At 37.7% G+C, this 24,962-nt stretch overlaps 6 protein-coding genes and 1 long non-coding RNA gene across 15 annotated transcripts in view; 3 read left to right on the forward strand and 4 right to left on the reverse strand.

Moving 5' to 3' along the window:
* Window positions 1-24,962, forward strand: part of LOC132798626 (dual specificity calcium/calmodulin-dependent 3',5'-cyclic nucleotide phosphodiesterase 1) — a 102,476-nt gene that overhangs the window by 67,552 nt on the left and 9,962 nt on the right. For 3 of the 9 annotated variants that reach the window (XM_060810583.1, XM_060810575.1, XM_060810560.1), the window contains 5 exons: window positions 9,070-9,312; window positions 10,992-11,562; window positions 12,432-12,545; window positions 13,109-13,171; window positions 14,810-15,268. In XM_060810583.1, coding sequence (XP_060666566.1) covers window positions 9,070-9,312; window positions 10,992-11,562; window positions 12,432-12,545; window positions 13,109-13,171; window positions 14,810-15,268 — 1,450 coding nt within the window. Of the gene's footprint in view, window positions 1-9,069; window positions 9,313-10,839; window positions 10,925-10,991; window positions 11,563-12,431; window positions 12,546-13,108; window positions 13,172-14,809; window positions 15,269-20,787; window positions 21,089-24,962 lie in introns of those variants that run through there. The other 6 variants (XM_060810605.1, XM_060810598.1, XM_060810615.1 and 3 more) reach the window with 5 other exon arrangements.
* Window positions 3,395-3,790, reverse strand: LOC132798605 (uncharacterized). The gene has a single exon (XM_060810530.1). It carries the CDS (start codon window positions 3,696-3,698, stop codon window positions 3,468-3,470), a length of 231 nt encoding a protein of 76 aa, XP_060666513.1. The 5' UTR covers window positions 3,699-3,790; the 3' UTR covers window positions 3,395-3,467.
* LOC132798606 (uncharacterized) lies at window positions 3,945-4,454 on the reverse strand. Its single transcript, XM_060810531.1, has one exon. The coding sequence runs from the start codon at window positions 4,225-4,227 to the stop codon at window positions 4,003-4,005; it is 225 nt and encodes a 74-aa protein (XP_060666514.1). The 5' UTR covers window positions 4,228-4,454; the 3' UTR covers window positions 3,945-4,002.
* On the forward strand, window positions 5,602-6,413 carry LOC132798444 (sperm-associated acrosin inhibitor). Its single transcript, XM_060810302.1, has one exon. It carries the CDS (start codon window positions 5,656-5,658, stop codon window positions 5,884-5,886), a length of 231 nt encoding a protein of 76 aa, XP_060666285.1. The 5' UTR covers window positions 5,602-5,655; the 3' UTR covers window positions 5,887-6,413.
* On the reverse strand, window positions 6,601-7,027 carry LOC132798445 (trypsin inhibitor ClTI-1-like). Its single transcript, XM_060810303.1, has one exon. The coding sequence runs from the start codon at window positions 6,925-6,927 to the stop codon at window positions 6,712-6,714; it is 216 nt and encodes a 71-aa protein (XP_060666286.1). The 5' UTR covers window positions 6,928-7,027; the 3' UTR covers window positions 6,601-6,711.
* LOC132798767 (polycomb protein esc) lies at window positions 16,173-18,212 on the forward strand. Its single transcript, XM_060810740.1, has 4 exons — window positions 16,173-16,494; window positions 16,563-16,696; window positions 16,772-16,943; window positions 17,006-18,212. The coding sequence occupies exons 1-4, from the start codon at window positions 16,432-16,434 to the stop codon at window positions 17,915-17,917; spliced, it is 1,281 nt and encodes a 426-aa protein (XP_060666723.1). The 5' UTR covers window positions 16,173-16,431; the 3' UTR covers window positions 17,918-18,212.
* LOC132798828 (uncharacterized) lies at window positions 24,115-24,787 on the reverse strand. Its single transcript, XR_009633979.1, has 2 exons — window positions 24,671-24,787; window positions 24,115-24,472 (listed from the first exon to the last, which is right to left on the reverse strand). It is a non-coding gene; the product is annotated as an uncharacterized LOC132798828 (long non-coding RNA).

Here is a 24,962-nt window from a genome sequence, read left to right on the forward strand (position 1 = left end):
CCTTGGCAACCCACAAACACTCACACACACACACAAGCATATTCTCGTACATCATTTAGAATGTCTTGGCCAAGTTGCCAGCCAACAACAACTATGCTGCCGAGCATAATTTGCGAGATTTTCTTTAACAATTTATTGAATTCCAGTTACAGGGCAAATGTGACATGAAAAGGGTTTGACAAGTCGAAGGAGTTAACGGATGTGTCAGTAGATTGCGTCGGAGGCGGGTGCGAGCGGGGGCGTGGTTCAAGTGTTTTGCACGTGTGAAAGTCTGATATGCACATACAACATTTATTTTATATATAGCATATATTGAAATTCCTTTCGATCAGGCAAAGCTATGTGAAATTTTGTGGCGAGCAGCAACAAAAAAAAAGTTGTATTCGAAACAACTTTTAAACCTGCTAATCCCAGCCTGTCGTCTACCTGGCAATTCAGATCCAACAACGATGCCTCTCTGCCTACCTTTCACTTGGGCTGTCCGTCAGGACATCGTGGATAAGGACGAGGACGAGGATGAGGTCGAGTCTGAGGCTTACCTTTCATTTTCGTGTCGTACGCTGATTGAATTGCGTCGCGAACCGGCAAAACAACACAACACACACACACATCCTTTTGTTGTGTGAGTGTTTGTGTCAGGCGAACCCTTAGCCTGGCATTTTTGGGGCACTTTTCAATCTGTGGCAGTGGCAGTGGCAGCAGCAACGGCAACGGCAGCAGAAGCAGCCGCCACATGAATAAATAGCAGCCAGGCAGTACATATTTTAATATGTAAATATTTAATAATATCAAAGAGACGCGAGATGCCTCGCCATATTACATATATTGTGTATATTATATACAATATATTAAAAATACAGTCAACACCCACAAAAACGGACGCTGATTAGATTTTAGTCTCGTGTGCTTATTCAAATTTAATGCACGCACCCAACAAACGAATACGAACAACATATGCCAACAATTTAAGAGCTGCTTCCTCTTCAACTTCTTCTTCTTCTTCTCTTCATACTTATCTATTTTATTTATTCGCATTTTCGGGCAGAGAATCCGAAATGAGGGAAGCGGGCTGGCAACCCTTAAGCGCCGGCAAATTGGTTCGGTTCTCGGTTCAGGACAAAACGCTGGATTCGTGTTCTTTGATTGCTATTTGCGTTGCCATTTCATGTTCGAGTAGTTCGAATACGTTTACGCTTATCAAATACTTGTTATCAAAATCGATTACAACAACAGCGACAACCTCGCTTTTGTTGTCATGTGTAGAGATTGTGTGTTGTGCCTATACAATAATAATACGGAGTTCAAAATACTTGCATATTAATAACATTGATCGCCATTAACCTGTATTACGTATTCGTAATCTGCGTATTTAGTTATTATTATTATAAGCGTCACAAGCTTATAGCTTATAGAGAGAGATAGATAGACAAGCCGACAAACCTAATAATAATAGCTCATATTTAATCTATAGCCTTATAAATAATCCTTGTGCTAAAAGCAGTCAATCAACATGAGGCTTGAAAGGTTTTTCCATGACATCATCAAATCATGGTCATTAATAAAACACTTAACCATATATTATTTTTATGCCCTCCCAAAAGTATGCAACAGCTTAACAGCTAAAACAAGTGCTAGAGATAAAGATTAGAGATAAATGCTGAAGAGATGTTTGTAAGATTTAGTGACTTGGTCTTAAACTTATGTACTTATGTACGTATCTAAGCATACTAAATCAAGTATAAACTACAGTCGAGTGTGCTTGACTTTGAGATACTCGTTACCCACTTTAAATAAAAGCAAAAAAGCAGAATTATTCTTCAATTATACCAAATGAATATACTGAGCAATGCTAAAATACACCGAGTGTTATATTTAGTATATCTACATATCAAAATATACCATAAAGTACAATATACATCAAATTGTCACCTAAAGCAACTAAGACCGGATTGTAGTTGCCGTTTTTTGCCATACAAAAATATTTCTTAAGTAAATTCAACTTTGATAAAAAAATATAATTTATTGCATAGTTAGAATTAATATAAAGTTAAAAATTATTATTTTTTACATAATGGTGTATAATGTTTTTCAACAGCCAAGAAACTGCCTTAAAATATTTTGGAATCCGCGGAAAATAAACATAAATGTATACATTTAGAGCATTTACATCATTCCCAACAATGAAAATTTTCGGCAATTCTCGGAATACTCGAAACAAACCCCGCCCAGTTTTCTACAGTATCCAGCAATTGTAAACAAAAGATAAAAGCTGATGACAACATTCAACTCGGCGTCGTATTATCTTTTTAATAATAACATTCCTCTCATTTAACACAGTTGACAGTTTCCTGTCATAAAGCACAACGGTAGCCGCCGCGTTACCCCGCGGCGCCCTTTTTGTGTTTCGGCCACAAGATGATGCATAAAATGATCCACAGTTATTGTTACCATTACAATGTTTTGCCACGCAAAAATGTTGCACGTTGGACATTTTAAGTATATTTTGAGTAATTTGACAGTTGTGTCGCACGTATTGAGATTCAATTAACAACAGCGACAGACGCATCAGTTAATAAATCACGCCGTCAGTAATCAGAAATTCAGCAGAGAGAGCGAGACAGCAAAAATAAAAAAGACAACGTCTGCAGGCCTACGGCGACGATTAATTATGCACAATTTGATTGATGTGCGTGCGGCGAATATTTAAACGATGAAGCGGGCGGGGTGGACGGGATGAGGAAAGAGTCGCTTAATGGAAACGAACTCAGTTGTTTGGCTGTGATACGTCATCAATTGTTGCTACTTTTAATTAGGAATTAATGGCATTATTTGCATATATATTATATATGTACGTTGTACACATTACATGCTACAGACACGCTTCAATGCATTCGCTTCGAAATTCATTGTGTTTAACCCGTTTCCACTGCACTGCATTCATTAATGCTTCTGTTCGGATAATCGAAAAGTATCGATAATTATTTATATGCTGCATGGATTAATTTGGTAAACAAAGAGTTGATCAGACAAATAAAATGTATTAATTTATGAATATTATTCAACGCTATTGAAGCGGAATTATCACAAACATTATAATAAATGCATTAAAGTTAATATATTCAATTCGGTTTATTGTCATTTGCAAACAGAAGCTGTTGTTATTATTTATTTGATTGTCCAAACCGGAAATCTATAATATTCTCAAACTCAGGCAACGTGTCGTATACTTCACATGCAAACAAAATACAATCAAATAAAAATTTACAAAGCTGCCAAACCATAAGTGCATAATGTAGGTCGAAAACATCTGTGCAAAACACGTTTGTTGCGTATACTTGGATCTCTAACAGGTTTCTTTATGCAATAGGAAGTAAAACAAAACAAAACCAAGCAATAAGAATACATTAATATTTTAATGAGATTATAAATACACGCGACTTGAACAAGCAAAATCAAAAAGTTATTCACTAAGCACAATCTCCCATGCTCCGAATGTTCAGAGTACGTCCCAGCTTCTTGTAATCCCGCTGTGTGCACTCGAATTCACAGCGATTCGTGTAGGTAACGCCATTGGAGCCACACACCTTGCCCTTCTCCTTCAGATTGCAGGGACAAAAGCTGGCCTCAGATTGACCCAAGTGACCCAAGAAGATGGCAAGCACAAGCAGCAGCAAAGCAAACAAATTCAAAGACCTCATCTTTGCTAATTATAATTTCTATACAAGAAAAGAATTTCTCCGAGATTCTCTTACGACGTTGCGGCTGTGCGAAGCGTTGAGTTTGTACTGAGCCTCAAAAGCAAAGTAAAGCAAAGCAAAGCAATTGTATTGTGTGGAAAAGTCGAGTACTCTCCGGGTATGCGTCAGTATTGCTAATTAGTCAACAAGTGGGAATGATTGTTTGTATGTTTGAGTGTGATTCCACTTGAAAACAAAAACACTTGCGCCCCGCACACCTCGCTCTCAAATTATTCGTATATTTTTTCGTTGTTCGTTGTTGTTTTCAATGTTTTGCTATAGCAGCCGTATCATTGAAATTGTTCGGCGTTTCATTTGCATGTGCTTTGCGCGCCTCTAGCAATTTACAAGGCTGGCAATTGATGGAACCCACTGACATCCAGCTATTTAGGCAGAGCATCAACACCAACAACAGCCGGGAGCCCCAAAGACGACCCAAAGAAACGCGCATGGCAAAGCCAATTTTCAAACTAAACTGGAAAAAAGTCATCGTGTGCTTAGTCTAATTTCCCAAGTGACCGAAAGTTATTCAAATTGATGGAATTACTTGTCCCCATATAACATTAGTACAACAATAAACGTCGTTTGTTAGACAACAATAGAGTGCGTCAATTTGTTGTGTATATTTATTGTTATGTATTTAATACACAGTACAATATAAAACGTTGAGCATATTATGATGGCTTTTCATTAATTAAATGTTAAGTGAGTGCCTCTGCAATTTACACAATATGATGGACAATTTTACCACAATTACTTTCCCCACCTGCCGTCGATAATTTAAGAGTTCACTTCAATTCACTCGAAACCTCGACGTGCCCTCATGCAATGCATGCGTAGTTGATAAGAAGAGTCGACAAGAGATAACTAAAGAAAGAAAGTGCTAGATAGAGAGTATGAGCAAAAGAGAGTGCACTAATATTAGAGATGGAACTGATAGTATAGAAATCTGGTACTTACAAAACATACGCAATTAAACGAATGAAAAATGTTGTAAATTGGCTTGAAAAATGAATGTAATAAACAATGCAGTCATTATATAAATAATAATTCACGATTTATATAAAAAGCATTATATTAGAGATGGGACTAATCATGCAATAATTTCGTGGTTCATAAAACAAATCAAAACTAAACTTAAAAAAAAAAAAATACGAGTATATTGAAAACAAATATTGTTTCCAAATAACATATAGTTGGAAATAATAAATATAAGTATATATAAAAGATATATTACATTTGAATAATAATAATAAGTATATATAAAATATATATTAAATTTGGAACTAATCGTAAAATATTTTTGTCTTTAAAAAACAAATTAAATAAACCCAACTAAATGACTACAAAACAATTATAATTAAAAATAAAAATTAATTTCAAACATACATATAATAAATCGTCAGTATTAATAAATAATTGTTTGTCTAACATTTGAGACTCATTACCGATAAATAATTAATCCATAGGAAATGCAAAATATCGTTAAATGTCCATCACTAGCAAAGTGTGAGAGAGCTCTATAAATTATCAATTGGTTGGCAACGCGACAAGAGCTTTAAACGTTTAGCTTTTTTCCGCTTTAGCAAAGCTATACAACAAATCGTATTTGCTTAAAACCACAAACAACAACATGGAAGCAAAAATGGCTCAGTGTCACACAAAGTAAATAAACTCACAAATATATTACTAATTTGACTTTGTATGTATGTGTTTAACCACAAGCTCAATTTCGCTACACAAACGAAAGCGGTAACCACAAATAATTATTGTGAAAAATTACCCATTCAATGCACTGGCGATAAGATAATGTCCCATGTCCCAGGTCCCAACAATCAGGCTAGTCGAGCAATGGAAAACAATACCCATGCGAGTCAGTATCAATTTTGAACAGCTTGTGGATTAACCTGTAGTTAAAATGAAGTTCCTGGGACTCTTGTTGTTGGCTCTGTGCCTGCTGATGGGAATCTTCGCCGAGGAGATCGAGAAGACCGAAAAGCAGCCGATATGCCCCTGTTCGCGTAACTTGGATCCGGTCTGTGGCAGCAATTTCCAAAGCTACAACAATCGCTGTCTCTTTGAATGTGCACGCCGCAGTTTTGAGCGCCAAGGACGCAGCCTACAACTGCTGAGAAGCGGCAATTGTTAAAGCCCTTGGATGGATTATTCACAATATTCTTTTATTTATGAATGCAAGCATCAAATACCAAAAAAAAAAAAAGAGATTAAGTAAAAAAATAAATAACGTACAAAATTAACTTTGTTGAACCGTGTAAAACCCCATGAATCATCAATGAATATTTGTTATATTTCTGCTTATCAGCTTGGCTCTATACGGAGTGTGTTTTGATAGCGACTGACTTTATCAAGGCAGAGACTATATAGAGCTATAAATTAGATGTACTCGAACGATACTCAACAGCGTTGCAGGGCTACATTACATCGAATTCTACACTCATCGATCCAAACATAGAATTTCTAAAAACCAACTTAATATAAATGAATCAAATCAAATCAAATTATCCACTTTAATTATTCTAACGGCATCCGCAATTCAATTAAGTGTGTTAAACCAGTTGAAGCTACTGGCTTGAGCCAGTTTTGCAAATTTAATTTACAGTTAAGAGATGTTTGCAATTAATTAATAAAATGGAAATCATGAATTTCAAATGCAAATTTCGATCTCCTTAGGCGACCCTCTTAATTGAGTTTCATTTTAGTGTGCGAATGCAGCCCTGGCATATATACAAAATATATTATTTATTATTTTGATATTGTTGGCATTAGTATTACTGATTAAATGGCACTGCATGAGTTAACACTTGAGTAAATAAATACAGACAGACACCGAAGGCAATACGTGTACTATTTGCAAAAGTCTCTATTGTTCATTCAATTCTAGTTTCTTTGTTAACATTTCACAACAATCTGTGTCACAGCTATATCCACAATGATTTTGATTCGCCTCGATCCTCTAGCACTGTCCCTTCCTGGCTACGGACAGACTGCGACCTTGACGTTGAGCCGAGCAGCCCAACTCACAGGCATTGGGATAGGAGCGATTATCGCTGCCACAAACCCAATCCAGATTCCTGGGGCAAGCGCAGAGGGGTTCGGCAGCTGGTTCGGTGCTGGTGCTGAGAGCCACCAAAGCCAACAGGCAGAGTGTGAAAAGTGCGAGGAAACGCATGGTGTTTGTTGATTAGAACCTTTCAACTGGTTAGACAAGACTGAAGTTGTGCACAGTCGACAGCATTGTTTTTATATACAAACGAGTTGATAAAAATAAACTGAAACGAAGCTAACCCAAATCGCTGAGGGGAATTTGAACTTAATAATAAGTTGAATAAATTCAACAATTAAAAATAAATACAGGACGTTAGTATACCCTCTAAAGCAGTTCTCTAGAAATTCTTGCTTACGTGCAATTAGTTTTACACATATTTCTACAGGGTATATTTGGAAAACATAATCGAGAAAAATGTTGTGACATTTGACACCTTTATCTCGACAATGTAAGCAATTGATTCTATCGATTAGCATATGGGGATCAAAGAGTCAAGTGCGCAATACGCGAAAAATCACACTGAAAACTGAGAGTAAATTGTTGTACCAGCTGTTGTGGCAATGACGTGAACGAGCTTAGCTATTTATTATGACTTTTTTAAGCCGATGTTTGCTGGGTAACCAAAGGATACCGAAAATTATAAATTGTTATGCAAATTAAATTTAAGATATAATAGAAACTGGTTTTATGTGTTGATACACATGGGTATTTTATTAAACTTAATAACAAAACTGAGAAACATTCACTTCAGATACTTGAATAGACTTTAGCACTTTCCGTTCTTCACTAAATTGTTCTCATGACCCAAAAACTTTGACAAACAATTCATTTGGCAGGCATTGATGTAAGTATTGCCATGAACAATAGCAAGTTTGTACATTATCTCCAAATTCCGCATTACTAATTGCCAGCAAAGAACACAGGAAGAACGAAAAGATAATCGGGACACACATTATGTTGGTTGATCAGAACTTTAAGGCCACTTTCTATAGACTAAAGTTTTACACAATCAAAAACATTTTCTTATACTGAGAAAACTTAAACTTTACAATTAGTTAAAAGAATATATACTCTTAAATATATTCGAACAGCTTTTCAAATGAAGAAATTTCAAATAGAGAGTGTCTTAACTTTAACAACTCCGTCACACTTACAGTATTAAATAATCGATTATTTTTATTAGCAAATAGAGATCAGTGTGTCGTATTTGCAATATGCAAAGAGTTTATCTGAAAGCTCAAACAATTGCTGTAGCAGCTGTTAGCTGTCTATAAAAGGCTTTCAAAGCGCAAAAAGCAATTTCAATCTGAAAATTGTGGCCCACACATCCCAGGATGGACGAACAAAGCAAAGGGATAAATACTAAAGTAAAAGGAAAATTAAAAATAATAAGAAAGCCAAGAAAATGGGCTCGCTCACAGCGTATTGCATGGATACCCTTTAATGTAATAATAGAGTGCATAGTGAAATCATTTGATTGCTTGATAGAAAGTTCTGAGTCATTCAAAGAGAATAATTATTATAGAAGAACTGATAAGCAGCAAATACCTTAAATTGTATTCCATTGACTAGAAAAGTGAAGTCAAAATATAAGTTAAGTCTTATCATTTCCTGCAATATAGTATATGTGATTAAAAACTAGCTGCGAAATTAATTTTGATCTATTTCATAAAACGCATTTTCAGTATAATAAAAATAAAATCAATATTTATTGCAAACTTTATTGCACATTTATTAAATTTTATCTGAGCATCCTAATCAATGCCTTTGTTATTTACGGTTTATCGATTTGCTAGTCTATTTTTCGATTCTCGAGTGGATTCTTAGCACAAAACTATCTTTGCTGTAATGTCCCCGCTTCCCAGATCATAACCATCTGCAGCCAGTTATACACACAGAAGACTTATACAATATGCATAGTGTGTACTCGTTATACCCTTTCGACCCTTCTGGCAATGGGGTATAACAATACACTTTAGCTAAGCCTAACAGCATTACACGTCCACCCTCATAACAACAAAACAAAAAAAAAGGAAAAGAATGAAGGAAAAAGGCTGATTTATGCAAGTGACAGAAGTGAGAGGAGTAGCCCCCAAAGGCCGTTGGGCACCATGTATATACTATTATATATGTACATACATATATATAAAAGACTATATAGGCTTATGTTAGGACCTGTTGAAATGCTATTTTCAAAGTACAAACAACGAGCAACAAAAATCCATTTTCTAAAGGCATTTTTTGCATATAATTTGATGCTTACAGTTGCCAGCACGCCAGAGACTCTGCCCAGCAAACGTGAGGAGGCGAACGCCAGTGGCACAGGTGGCAGCAACAGCAGCGGTGGCAGCAACATTGGTGGTGCGGCAAGTGGAACTGGAGTTGCGGGCAGCGGAGGTGCAACAGCATCGGCATTAACACAGCCGGACAACGGCGAACCGAGCCCCACAAGCTGTGACCTGGGCAGCAACATTGGCGCCAATGCGACAATAAATGGTCAAGTGGCAAGTAAGTAGACGAAGCAACCACAAGATGTGTGTGTGTGTATTATTTATAAGCAACTGGTCAACACATATTCATTTAAGGGCACAAAAGTTGCAATCTCTGACTGCAGCTTCTGCATAATTCAAGAACGAGCAGCAGTTGCTGCTGTGCTTGGGTTGTTTAGTTGAGATTTTATGTTAGACTTTTATTTAGGAATTTGCTGCTCTAACGGTCTCTACCTGCCCAATTCAGTGGCAACAATTTAAGCACATTTTGTGTTGATTTTTGGCATGGTGAACTCATTAAAAGCGTGAGTAAAAGTAACATAAAACATTTCATCAGCCAACGAAACTCAAACACGAGCAGAAACTTGAGACTCGCAAGTCGAGACTCGATAAGCAGCTCTCCGCTTCTCAAATGGTTTCAGAAACTGCCATCGCAGTTAAGCAGAAGGAATCTCGAGTGTAACATAAATTTAAGTGCAGCATAAAGCGAATTTTATGCGAGTCCTTCAGCGTCAGTTGGAGGGGGAGGAGGAGAAGGAGGATGACTCGCATACAAGCCAAAGCAACGAGCTTGCCAAAAAATAAATGTGCTGCAGTTAACAGTCCAAGTGGGTGGCGCCACCAAGTTGCCGGTTCGCTACTTGCCGCTTGCCGCTTTGCCGGTTGCCGCATTGACGCCTCAGGAGCCAAGGCACTTGAACATTTCTTTCTTCTTTTTTTGTGTATTTCCCTTTTGTTTTGCGCATCGCGCTGTAAGTTGCCATTCGCAATACCCAAAACGCTCAGAGCTCAGCTCTTAGCCAACAGATAAATCTTTTGCAATTTACGCTTAGATCTGAAACAAAACGAAGCAACGCAAGAAGAAGCAGCTTCGATTTACCCTTGCGTCATAAAGGGAGGTCAGTGCATGGCCTGAGGCCTGAGGTTTGGTTGGGAGGGAGTTGGGGGGAAGGAAAACTCAGTGAGTCGCTCGCTCGTTAAGCAGTTACATTTGCACTTCGGGTTAAGCTAAATAAAGAATTGGTATGCTACAATGAGTTTAAGTCATTGAATAAATTATTGATTTATTTGCCAAGCCAACAAGAAAGAGTTGAGTTCAGTGTGCCGCAAATATGGAAATGTTTTGATCAAATTTTCATACATCACTCGATTGATAGGATTTCAATCTGATTTCCAAAGATAAAGTGCTATCGATTGATGTATATGATGTTATCAAACTTTGAGAGTGTAGCAATCATAATGCAGCATATTTCCTGTTTGCATATTTTAACGAGCTATAAGTTTTTATTTTCTTAACAAAAAAAATATTTCATTAAATTATGTAAAACATTTTCTGCGTTTTTATCTGAACAACAAAGGCTATTTCATCTTTTTTATTTAGTAATCTATAGTATAAAATAAAAACTGAATAAAGAATTAATATATTGGAAAAGCAGTGTGTTTTTATTGTGAAAAACATTCTCTGCATTTTTAGCTAAAAACGCTAGAACAATAAAGGTTATTTCATCTTTTTTATTTAGTATTCTATAGTACAAAATGAAAACTATGTATAAGAAAAACAGATTAGAAAAGCAGTGTGATTTTATTTGGGGATATGACAAAATTAAACGTTGACGCTATATTGAATCGAAGTGTGTGTTATTCAAATTGTCAACGAACTGGGAAGAATTTACTAAACGAATAAAATTTAAATTGCAGAACACGGCTCTCTCACCATTGTACGTCGATCGAATAGTCGCAAGAATTTCACACAGATCGATTCACAAACGCAATCAATCGCCTCGCCCTCCTCGGCCAGCATCAGTTTCTTCCAGACGCCGCTAAGTGAATCGCTAGCGGAGCGTTTAAGCGGTGCCCGAGGCACCAACGGATCCACAGCGAGTGCTGAAGGCGGCCATCAAGTGCCATCATCGTCGCAATCATCGTCGGCAGCATCAGCAACAGCTACAGCCACAGCAGCTACAACAAATTCAGCCGGTAAAATGCAGCCCTCGTCGCCGAATCAAACGAATTTCGCAACCGATAATACACAAAACGCGAGGTCTACCGAGCGACCCACCTATGATTACAGACTGAGTCGCGACACTATCGAATATCCGAATTCAATAAGTCTCGGTGCCATGGGTTCAGTGCAGGATCCCGGTTTTGATAATCACTCGGCGGACAATTCAGCCGAAACGGGCTCAAACGTGTCGTTAACTGGTATTTGGGAAACGGATAATTTGCCATCTGTCGATACGCCAGATGCTCTCAATAAAGCAGCAATCAGGTGAGTTTTTATACCCGGTAGAAGGAGGCATCTCCGACCCCTCAGCTGATGATCAGCGTCAACAGCTGAGACGATCTAGCCATGTCCGTCTGTTGTCCATCTGTCTGTCTGTCCGTCTGTCCAATTGAAACACTGGATCTCAGAGAATATAAGAGATAGATCTATAATTTTTTCGACAGTATTTGTTATGTTTGTATGCAGATCAAGTATGTTTCAAATTTTTACCACGCCCACTTCCGCCCCCGCAATTCGACAAAAGCCTTATATCAAGCGTAATTTTATAGCTTAAATCGCGAATTTATACACAATAATAAATATAGTCTTTGCGATTCCAGAAAATTGGGTTGCGATTAGATAAAAATTGCCGAAGTTATATAAATATTTCCTACTACTTACTAGGGGTCTTAGTTGCTTTGGCCGACAATCTGGTATATTGTGCCATCTATGGTATATATTAAGTGTAGTACCATATCAACATATCAAATATTTGGTATACTTTTTAGTATTTTTGGTGTATTTTATATATCCCACAATCTAGCACAATCAACTGTAGCTTTCCTACTTGTTATATTTTCAACAATGTGCTTCAAATTGATATAATTTCCCCAATGTTGCTCTATAAACTGCGAAATTTCAATTCAAATTTATCATAATCGATAAAAAATAAGTTAATCTTTTTATTATCCTTTCATACATTAACTATTTCGACAACAAAATTAGCATAAAATAAATTGTAAAGAAATATAATACTACAAATTAATTTGTTAAAATTTTAAAATACTTTTATCAATAAAGTTCATCAGATTGTATTGTAATTAAGATATAATATATGATCTCTATTCGCAACTAATCGGTACTTTCTCTCACAGAATACGCAGTCTGTTGCGCCGCATGGATCATGAGACCGTCGCTTACGAGGACATGCAACGTAATCTGCATTATGCAGCACGTGTGCTCGAAGCGGTCTTCATAGACGAATCAAGGTAGGTGAAAACTTTGCATTTATGTTTTGTTCGCACAACTTGTTGCTACTACTAGTTGTGCCATTTCTCTAACCAACAAAACAAATCTAATCATGAACCGGCAAAAAACGAAACTAAATTTACAAAACAACAAATTAATTGCAAAAGAAAATCAATTTGCTGCGCGCTTTCGGGGATCATACTACAACAATTGGTTGAGGCTTTATATAGTGTATACAATTAGTAGGTTTTCCCATTTTGTGTATAATGCTGCGTAGTTCGAACAATAATTGAATTTTGCATTCGGATTGCACACAAGGCAAGCTTCAAACAAAAGTCTCATCTACTATTGTGTTTCGCCATCGGATCCCATATAGCATATCTATACCAAACATTACATATTATACTACTAACTACTATTACTACTACAACAAACTTATATCATATGAAAATCTATCACATACTTTTAGCTAACAACAATTTCTGTCTATTTTTTTTTATCGTTTTTCCGTTTTACAACTTTCACACGTTTTTATATACCTTTTTTTTCTTTTTATATCTGTGTGTGTCTGTTGTTTGTGCAGAAGCCCCACATCAGGTAAAAGTAAATTGGGGCAGATTGCGTCTTCATCCGTTGACAGCGAAGAGTAAGTCTTTATAGAGTCAACTTGAGCTTTGGTTTTGTCGTTAACTTTGTTGATTTTTAACTATCTCTCTCTCTGTCAAAATCTCTCTTTCTATTTCAACTCCTCTTAACCTCAACGCGTGCTCACATCAACTACAAAACTTACTTATCCCACCCCTAAATCAGAACAACAAAAACAACAACTACTCTTCTATTCACCTCATCCAACTCTTTCTTTAACTCTCCTCCTTCTCTCTCTCTATCTCTTTCTAACTCTATTAACTTTCTCTCATACGTTGTAGTGCTATTTTCAGTTGATACTATGTCGAGTAAACTGAATACTCTACTAAGTTCTATTGCCTTGCTCTGCAGTATCGCTGCAAAAATAATATGATTGCCATCTCATCTATCCTCTCATTTATCCCAAAAAATTCATAACTAATAAATGTCATTTTAAAGTCAGAGAACGCGTGTATTTTAGACAAATAATATATAGTTTAGTGGAAACTTACTACTACAGTGTACATTATCAGTATGTTATCTCTACTACTACTCAGAATCGTGTGATATAATATTTGCGTACATTATTCTCCTCCCCTTGCAATCAAAGCACCGTATCAATTGAACGAACTCTGTCTCACTCTCTGTATATCTTTCTCAACTGTGTCTCTTTTTAACACTCAAACATCAAAGCTCTCGGTGTATTTGTTATGGTTGTCTCTAATTAGTATCTTGAAGAAGTTGGTCCCAGTTAATCCCCATGATTTCGCCAGATATTGACATCTGTCTTCGCATCATCTATCTTTACTTCTCGCTACTCGTTACTACTTGTTTACTGTACGCTTGCTATAAAAACAGAAAACTAATCGGTTCTTTTTTTTGGTTTTATGTTTAATTTGGAAAGCTAAAAAGCAAAGTACAGTCACACAATGAATAGTTTTTATTATTTACAACCACACAACCAGATAGTCTCGAGCTTTCAATTAAGTGCCCCACCCCAACTTCGTCTGTCAATCACACACAGCGTACATTTATTATGGACTCCATTAAACGGATACATTGCAACTGGCTGAATTCATAGTATACTATGAATTATTCACAACTTTGGGACACGATTCTTCGATTTGCATAGGATTTGTTGTTTGGGGGCGGTCTGTTAGGGGCGTGGTTTGAGGTTAACTACCATACAAAAGCAAAAACAAAATGTCGACAATTCAATTCGTCGAAAGTATGCAACACTATTTTTTTATTCGCTTGTACTGAAAGTGAATTGAATTTCACTTCGCTTTTGGACCAAACTAATCCACTCACACTAATGACTTTTAAAATCAAACAAGAAATAACCACAAATAAAAAGCAAAACCAACTGAAAAATGTAAAAAATATTGCAAAAAACACTTACCTCTACTGATGTGTACTATTTATTTGTTTCTTTCTATTGCCAACCATATTTTGAACACTATCAAAAACACACACACAATAAAAAAAATTGCAAAAAAAAACAATACGTCAACGAACGATCCGGCAACTTCTTTCGTATTACAAAATATTTGTTTGTCTGTATCGGTTTCGCTTTTACTCACTGCCAACTGCTGTGCTAAAAAAACACTTGACTGCCCTACTCACTCCCTCTCACACACATGAAACTTTGTGTGAACAGTGAGTCCACGAAACAGTGCAAAAATCTCAACAACAACAACTCCAGCGGCAGCTGCAGCCTCAACAAGGCAGCGACTGAAGAGACCGAAGCTTCGGCATCAGACAATCAAACAGAGAGCATAGAAAGCCGCACAAAAGGTGTCTCTTTAGCGCCGCAGACGCACAGTGGTCCAACGGGTCCGCCAGCATCGGCCAAGGAAACGACAGAGATGGCAGCAAAACCGTTAGAAACCGTTACCGAATCCGCACAAGAGGAGCAAACAAACGCGACATCGGCGGCGACAGGTTCAGAAACCGCGGCGACGACGACAACAACAACAGCGACGACGACGACGACAAGTGAAGGCGGCGCTGGTCAAAGTGTTTCCAGCAGTAGCAGTTGCAGTAATAAAGCGACCGTTCAGCGACAAAGACGCCTGCGCACTCCCGTCTGGGCGAGATCAATGTCGACGAATAAAACGTACTAGCAAAAATGGTTTTATTACTCCCTTTCTCTAAAAAAAAATTAGCGTAATTTTGTATGCATTTTCAGTTCATGTACAAACTATTTACCGTTTTTGCGTTGTCTTTTACGTTGTTTCGTTATGTTAACCAACACTGCCAGAACAAAAACCAAAAACTACTCTGTCTCTCTCTCTCTCTGTCTATCTCTGTCTCTCTCCCTACTGTCTGTCTGCCTTTCTAACTTTCTGCCTATAAATCTTGAGAAATGTCTACGTTCATTTTCTGCTGCTGTAAATACTATGACTATGTAGATCCAGTCTACTATAATACTATTTTGTTCGCTTCAAACAACATATGTATATGTAAATAAATGTACTATAAGCTCCCATTTATTCAACACTTCCCCCACCCTCTTTTCAGCGCTCTCTGTACTGTTGCCCCCTTCTTAACCATGTGCTGCGTTTTATACATTTGTTACATCAATTTCTATATATGCATACGTTTGTAAATGTCCTTTAACTGTTTTACCATTGGCATGTGATCGTCCCGCTCATCGTTAAACATATACAACTTGTTAAACTTTTAATTATTTTCACTTTTTGCTTGCGCATGCCGAGAACTAAAAAATTTCGCGCTTCCTTTATTTAACCGATATCCCGCGAGAACTGTGCTATTAACCGTTATTGTTAAGGGTGACACTTTCTTAATTATCGATATTACAGTTATTATATTTTTATATGAATCATTCGATTTTAGGAGTGTTTGAACGTTTTTATTTATAGAACAAATTTTTGTAAGCCAAGTATAGGAATCCCATAATTGTCGGAAAAGCTTCGCACTTTAGTTTTAATGATCGTTGGTCAAATGCGCTGTTGGGCATTACAGAAAACGGTTATCGTGTAATACAACGGCAGTGTTCAATTATCGAAAACGCTGCTGTTAACTCGCTGCAGACTACGTTAATCGTGAAGTACAGCGGCAGTGCTAAGTTATCGAATACGCAGCTGTTAACTCACAAAGGCACTGTTAATGATCGCCTAGTGGCAACGCTGACCGCGTGTTTTGCCGCCAAAAAAGTGGACAAAAACATAGTTTTTAGCAGATTTAAATTGTTTATGTAGCAAACAGTGGTTGCCAAACAATTAGTGGAGTGCCCGCAGTGTTCTAAACAAAAACGTCATGAGCAGCGATAAAATTAAAAATAGCAACGAGCCCAACGAAGAATCGGACGAATCATGCGGCGTAAGTTTTGTTTGTGTTCTCGATGCACTAAAAGCAAACTGAAAAATTAATGACCAACAATTGAATAGGACGAATCGGCGAGCTTTACCACAAATAGCACCACATCCCGCAGCAAATCACCGGCGTCGAGCACGCGCAGCAAACGACGCGGCAGACGCAGCAACAAATCGAAGACCAAAAGCGGCGCTGCCTACAAATACGAGTAAGAGCGAAAAAGGGAACGCGCATATTTGTTATGATTGCTATTTCACTTACACTGCACCCTACAACTAAACAGCTCGCATGTTAAGGAGAATCATGGTGCAAACATATTTGGCGTCGCCTTCAACACGCTGCTGGGCAAAGAGGAGCCACAAGTGTTTGCCACCGCAGGCAGCAATCGTTGCACCGTCTACGAATGCCCACGCAAGGGAGGTTTAACTTTATTGCATTGCTATGCGGATCCAGATGTGAGTTTGGGAATGAGGTTCATGGACAATCTAAACTATAAAATGTTTTGTTAACCTTGCAGCCCGATGAGGTTTTCTATACCTGTGCCTGGTCCTATGATCTAAAAACTTCAGCTCCTTTGCTGGCCGCCGCAGGTTATCGGGGCGTCATACGCGTCATTGACATCGAACAGAATGAAGCTGTGGGCAATTATATTGGCCATGGTCAGGCCATCAATGAACTGAAGTTTCATCCACACAAACTGCAGCTACTTTTGTCGGGCAGCAAGGATCATGCCATACGCTTGTGGAACATTCAATCGCATGTTTGCATCGCCATCTTTGGCGGCGTCGAAGGACATCGCGATGAAGTACTCTCGATAGATTTTAATATGCGTGGCGATCGCATCGTTAGCAGCGGCATGGATCATTCCCTTAAGTTGTGGTGCCTCAACACCCCCGAGTTTCAGCACAAAATCGAACTGTCGCACAGTTTCAGTCAGGAGAAATCAACTCTACCATTTCCCACGATTACCAAGCATTTTCCTGACTTTTCCACACGTGATATACATCGCAACTATGTGGACTGCGTGCAATGGTTTGGGAACTTTGTGCTGTCCAAGTCATGTGAGAATGCTATTGTTTGCTGGAAACCGGGGCAGCTGCATCAGAGCTTTGAGCAATTGAAGCCCAGCGATTCGTCGTGCACGATTATTGCTGAATTCGAGTACGATGAATGTGAGATTTGGTTTGTTCGCTTCGGCTTCAATCCGTGGCAAAAGGTGATTGCGTTGGGCAATCAACAGGGCAAGGTTTATGTGTGGGAAATGGATCCCAGTGACCCGGAAGGTGCTCACATGACCACACTGCATAATCCACGCAGTGTAGCAACGGTGCGTCAAATTGCCTTCTCACGGGATGCCAGTGTACTCATCTATGTATGCGATGATGCCACTGTTTGGCGTTGGAATCGACGCACTGCATCCGCCCTCTAGAACGGGGCATATTTTCATTTGCCAACCACAAACCAAATCTCAACGTGGCCAAAATGCATATCTGCGCCTAGTTCCTAGTTATTAACAATAAAATTGCACAAATTGCTGAAAATTGTACGTTTAAATCGAATGATATTTCAAACTATTGTATTTCATTTTATTTATACATTATATGTTGAAAAAATCGACTTTAAAAATTAAACAAAATTATTTTTAAATTTATTATATCCTCTACAGAAACTGTCCTACCGCCAAGCCAATAAAATAAAAATATTCAAGTTATCGCTGAGATAAAATGGTTATAATTGCGAAATTTTATATTTTAATAAAGTCCTGTTTTAAATTATGTTATAACAAAACATCTTTCAGAAGAAGCTTAAGAAAAAACATTTCCTTTGAATCTAAATCATTTTCTGCACCAATTTGATACCATTTCGATAACAGCTTAACGAAAAAAAAATCTGCATTACGAGCGACCTTCATTTTGTTGACCATTTGGCCACTTATTTATTCCCCCAACACTTTCATCACCACCCACTCAAGCAATCAGCCAGCTAATTGAAAACGCAGTCAACTGCATACAATGATATCCGTAGACACAACGGATGCTGCAGCAAAAACTCAATTTTTTCCACCGCTTCCCCCAAATTTAATTAGCGTGTGTGCAGTTTGCCAATTAGAGATGGGCGCTTGAAACCAACAAGGAAAAAATACTGTACGACCAGTATTTAATACCAAGTCACGCGCGCATAACTACTTAAAAGCGCAATGTGACCGTTAATTATATATATTCTGAAATTGAACTTACTATCACACTGTTTGCTCTGCGCCAATTAAAGTCGCGCTTTTAAAAAGTATATACAAAAAATGAACAAAGTGCCACTTTGCTGTCCCCTGTTGACCATTTTCTAATCGCGTTGGTGAATCACAACCGCATTGCATCGCATAACAAACGACCACTGCCCATTGACCGACCGCCATTTGTATGCATTGCTGCACTTGAGTTGGAAGGAGCAATCGAGGAGCCGGGTGAGTGAAACAAATGCGACGAAATTGAAACTGCCAACACTCTGCCAAGGATGCGATGAAGCGGCAAAAACGCAAGAGCGCAGGCATCCAGCAAAAGCAATCTAATCCAATTCAAGCTGAGCCATAACAGCTCCCAGCAGGCTTATTAAGGGACAAAGTGCCGCAACGCTCTTTATGCACTTGCGCAAGCAGAAAAAGGTTTAAATATATGGAGTCTAGACTGTTTAAATATGGCGTACTGTTATACTGACAATGCTAAGCAAACAAATTTTAAACTGCTTTAAGATGGCCGACTGTTATACTTGCAAGCAACTTGTCTTAGTGCAAGTTGTTGTACAGCTCAAACTGCTTTCGTATAACAGCAATTTACTTGGAGTAAAAATTACTTGGCAGCTCAACTGTTATACTGAAAGTCTTTGAACCTTGTCTCGTTGTTTGTACAACATTTACATATTGATAAAGAAAATTAGATAAGATATTATTTCTATAGCGCGCGTCGTAAAACGAAATATTTTTATTATATTTTTGGTATGCGCTGTGCTGATTGCTTGATTGAGTTTTTTTTTATATTTTTGTGCACTGTACCGCGCATCTCTGTCTGCTGTTCTTCTTTCTTTGTTCCCAACATGCGTTGACTGCGCATCTCCTCCGTTACTAGTTCTTCGTTTGCTTGGGAAGTGAGTAATTAGCCAAGTTTGACTTTGTCGCTTGGCGGTAATTTTGGGTGGAGAAATTAATCCGTCCGTCATTTTGTCATATTTCTAGCATCTTTGTTACCGTTTGTTCGTTTGTTCTCTTCTGCTTTTTGTTTCGTTATGTCTCTCGTGTGCGAACAAAAATACTAGATGCAACTCAGCCACCCAGTCCCTAACCTCAAACTCCTCCACTGGCACCACAGTCTGTCGCAGCAGCTCCACACATGTGCTCAGCTATGCTCGGCATAGCATCATCAGCATCAACGACAGTGACAGCAATAAACGAATCATACGCTTGCGGTTTGTCTCCCTCTCTCTTTCTCACTCGCTGTTATTTTGTTGTTGCACTCGCCAAAAACACAATTACCCCCACCCCGCGAGAACAGTCATTCGACAATGATTTGCGTCTTTGGACTCACTCTCACTCACACACTCTCTCACACTGTCGCTCTGTTTGTGTCACTTACACACACACACACTAAGCACTTGTCAGCCAAAAATTAATCAAGCTAACGCCGCAGGACAAGTCACTTGTGGGCGTCGTCTGCTGTCACTTGAATACCATGTTAAACATGTGCGGATGACACCAAAAATTAGTTTAGCATGTCATTTGTGTCGCCCAAAAGAGCTCGCGGCTCACAAAACCAAAAACTCCTCTTAAGCCCAGTGACGTTGGCTTCCTTGGCGCCATTTGGGAGTAAGTCTTAAGCTCGCTAAGCTCTTAAAAGCGAAGTGTCCTCTCACTCTCCCTTTCTTGCTCTCTTCACTTTCACTTTTGCTTCATGCACTTGGTGCCATTTCATTTGCACAAATGACTTTTAAAGTCTCCAGAGCACTGACCAACAGCTTAATAAACTACAGTGGGGTCAAGAAAAAATGACAGTCGCCTCTATAATAACACTCCACCTCACTAGCTGCACCTTGTAGACTTTCATTCATAGCGCAAAGCCAAAAAAAATCTCCAAGCTCAAGCCTTGTAGACTTTCGATCAGCCCGTCCCCTAATGTCGTTTCCCCCCTTTGAAGCTTATCAGCTAATTTGTTGACGCAATATTCGTTTTGTTTAATTATGATAAAAAAAAAAAATAATAAAATGCAATAATAAAAAAAACGAAAGAAATCAAAAATGATTTTGTAAAAAAACGAGTTAGATATGCGCGAGTTTGTGGATGGGCTCTCTTATTATTATTATTATTGCTGCCGTGTCGATATCAATTGTACAAAATTCACAAATTAAATGCCATTTGCGGCTTCATTCATGCCGATAAGGTGCCAAATGATTTTAATGTCTCTTCAGTTTTTCAACTCGTCGCAAACAACGCGTGTGAAAAATGTGAACAAAATACAACGCGCATTTCCAATAAATCATAATTAAAAATCAAATTTATATATAAATAATATAAACAAATTGTCTTCGTCATGCTGCAGCAGCGAGCAAAACCTAAAAAGTAATTATCCAATGTGTCATTAATACAAATTAACATTGATTTAAAGCAGCACACAATTATTGAATGATTCATTTGAGGTCTGAAGGGCCAGATCAAATTGCAAGTAATTAAAACGCGAAAATTGAACTGAATACAGAGAGAACTAGGTCAATTTTCTTTCTGTTTTTTTTTTTGGCTGGCCAAATACAAGTTGAAGGTCGCAAAACTGTGTTGGCCAATTTATATGGATAACGGCTCGCAGTCATCAATCATCTTTCGCGTCAATTGGGAGACGGGGCCCAATAACTGACCCAAAAAATACAGACCCAAAAGAAAAACCCACAACGCACAACAGTCGTCGTCCCCCTTTCAATAAAGGCCTAATATTGGTTGTATCTATTTGGCCAAAAGGAAAATCAATAATAAATGATGTTAACTGCCAATTTTTGCCACATAAGCAGCAGCGTCAACGCTTTGACCGTAGAGACGACAGCCGCATCAAATTCAAAAGGACCTTCTGTGTCCTGTACTATGCCAGAATGCCACTCGCCGTTGTCCTTTGACAACAACAGCGAAACAATGAACACAAAACAACGAACGCAGCTACTACGATGACGATGTACACACACTTTAATCAGTCTGCCCCCAGGCAAACAATGCCTTGCGAGGGTCGCTTAATTTGTTCTTCTTAAAGGGAAAAATTAAAAAACAAAACAATTATCAGATAATTCTATTGAATATTGAGTGAGAATATAAAGGATTTAAAGATGTCAATTGGTGAAAACCAATTAGAAACTGAACTAAATACTAAGGTCAAATAAGGAATACAAGAAAAGAAGCAAGCCAATTAAAGTCAATTTTTTATAAAGAATATTCAGTTACGAAAAAAAAATGCCCAAAATATTGCTTAATTAATTGATAAATTATTTGTTCTAAAAAATCTAGATTGCGCAACCATTATATGCAATAGGATAAATTAAATAAATAATTTGATCATTTCATGACAGGAATATAAATATAAATTAGTTTTTCAGCAAATGCTGAAAGATGGAAAAGTGGAAAAATTGTTCAATTGCAGAAAATAAATGGACCAAAGAAATGTCGAAATTTCCTTTATAAATTTATTTTTGCATAACTTTAATATTATTATTATAGTAAAGAATATATTTTTTGGAAAATGCAAATTCTGTATAATCTAGCTAATTAATTTTCTGTGGAATTAACGGCCTACGTTTCCACAATATTTTAGCTTTTTCTCCCCCTCTCTTTCCAACTTCTCGAGCAGCTCTCTAGAAGCAGCATTCCCAAGGTTTTCAATCTAATGATTCCGCACACGCAATGGTGCTTGTTCCTGGCTTTTGTGTTGTTACACGCATGTCCTGCCAAATGGTCTATATGGGAAGCTGCATGCGAGACGCGGGGAGGGGAAATTTCAAAAGCCCCCGGTAAACGAAAATCATTGACAGAAAACAATGTTGTCAATTTGGCAGCAATTTCCCGTGTACGACGGGGCGGCAATAACAACGGCGACGATGACAAAATGTGCCTCAGGCATTTTTGTGCGACGGGCACAGGAAATTGCACGCATAACTATTAAGTGGCATACTATACTTTTTTTGGAGAGGGAAGGAGATGGGAATCCGCATTATCATTTGTGTTGTGGCCCGCTGCCCTCAAATGAGCCTTAAAATCAAGACACAAGGCCACAAAACGGTTCGCTAGACATTTGAGGCCCAAAAAATGGCTAATGGCTTTAAGCTACAAATTGTAGTCTTAAGATTTTAAGACACTTTTTTGTACACAAAAACAAAAGATGAGATTGTTCTAGTCGTGACACTAACCGAAATTTAAAAGCATGAACTATGAACGTATTGTAGATTTTAGAATGCTTTATAGTCGCTGAAATTTGTATACAGTGCACATTGTACACAGAATAGTAAACTTTTTAATCTCGAAAATAATTTCTAATGCATTTTACATACATTAGATATGTAAAATGTTATAATATATAATCCGTTAAAATAATATTTTATATATTACTAATAACTGGTTTTCTGTTAACACGAAACATCTTCATTAAGTTAAAGAATCAAAGATTATATTACATTGTATAACGTAAATGTCGGGGAACTTACTTACTATATATATATATGTACATATACATAGAACAATTTTAAATTAAAATTTTCTCATTAATTCTAAGCTTAAAGGGCACGAAAGTTTGCAATGTTTTCCAGTGCGTCACTCGATGCGCGAACTCTCCACTGAAGTGTGCGAACGAGATGGAAGATGGAAGGGTACTCAGCTGAAGTCTTCCATTAGTAGCTTGGCAACCTGTTGCCTCTCGCTTTCGCTCGCGTGATTTCTAAATGCACTTAATGCGAGCTTTTATGTGGCAATAACTGCAGCAATTCATTTAAACCAAACGCCGTGTGCACGCAACAAAAATTCGAATTCCGAATTTGTATGTTTGGTATTGTAATTGTAATGAAATACAATTGGAGAAATAAACAAAACTGAAAACAGTTTTTTCCTCTCCGCTCTCTCTACCTGTAAGACAGTGAGAGAGAGTGAGATGGGGAGAGGGGTGTGGGCAGGTGGCGACCTCGAGTCCGACGCCATCTTGAGATTCTTCGCTAGCATGCAAAGTCATTAAACACAATAAAGGCAAAACGCCAAGGCTTAAGAAGTTAGAATTTAAAAGTTTTCGACTGCCGAATACGCGGTAAATATAAATGAAAAACACAATAGGAAATATAATCAAATTATTAAAAAAAAAAATGTATGCAAATAATTTATTGAATCTTATATTATTGTTTGCAATACTTTGCAATTATTTTCTAGCTAATATATTAAATTTTAATTTAATTTTATATTATTAATATATAATATCTTTCAAAGAAATTTTTATTCAAATGATATATTTTTATGTCACTTCACTTATTTATTGTTTCTAGTATAACTTTACAAACTTTACGACATTTGTATAATTTTTTTAAAGGAATTTATATACAATACTGTTTTTAAACTTGATTCTCATAAAGAAAATTTATGTAGGGAGGCAAGAAGTTTCATAACAAACTTTTATAAAATTTTAAAATGTGCGATCTAAATCTCATACAAGTATTTCCAGAAAATTTGAGAACTCTACGAGCTTTATTTTTTTAGATTCAAGTATTCATACAAGCGGACAGACAGTCAGACGGATGTCTGTGGTGTTTACATTACTTAGACTTCTAGTTTTTGCCTCTTGTCGATTGTGAATTATTCATTATACCCTAGACGTACGCTTTTGACTGCCGGGCATCAAAAGAAGGAAGTTAGCAGCTGTGGAAAGCCTTTGTGCTCGTGACGTTGTCGTGTTTATCAGGCCAGGATATAGCTCGAGTCATGGCTCTATAGTTGCTGCAACGAGAGTATTACGAGTGCTATATGTATATAGAGATGTTGTTGTTGTTGTTGTTACTGTTGCCAGCTAGCATTTTGTGTAATTGTTTTGTAGTAGTAAAAGAAAAATATACGACGCTGCTTTTGCACATAATAGTTGAGCTACCTCAACCGCCTCCTCTCCGCTCCTTCTGCTGCCATCGTGAGTTTACTTACATTTTATTTTCTTCTGCTGCTTGCTGACATAATTGATATGCCCTCTGTGTGTGTGTGTAAGGCTGTGTTTTACAGTGACTACTGACTTGACGCTGCTCCGCTTGGCGTGTGGTCGACTGCTCTGCTCTGCAGCAAAGCACGCATAGCCTGTCCGTTGTTGCTTCCTTGAGCACGCAAAGCAGCAAGAGCAGCAGCAAAGCACAAAGCAGCTCCCTTGTTTCGCAATGTTGCCGCATTTTAGCGGGTTTTAGTTTAAATTTAACTCGCAATGAGCCAACTACACGCGCCGCAG

Source organism: Drosophila nasuta, chromosome 2L (genome assembly GCF_023558535.2).
Source record: "Drosophila nasuta strain 15112-1781.00 chromosome 2L, ASM2355853v1, whole genome shotgun sequence".
Taxonomy (NCBI): Eukaryota; Metazoa; Arthropoda; class Insecta; order Diptera; family Drosophilidae; genus Drosophila; species Drosophila nasuta.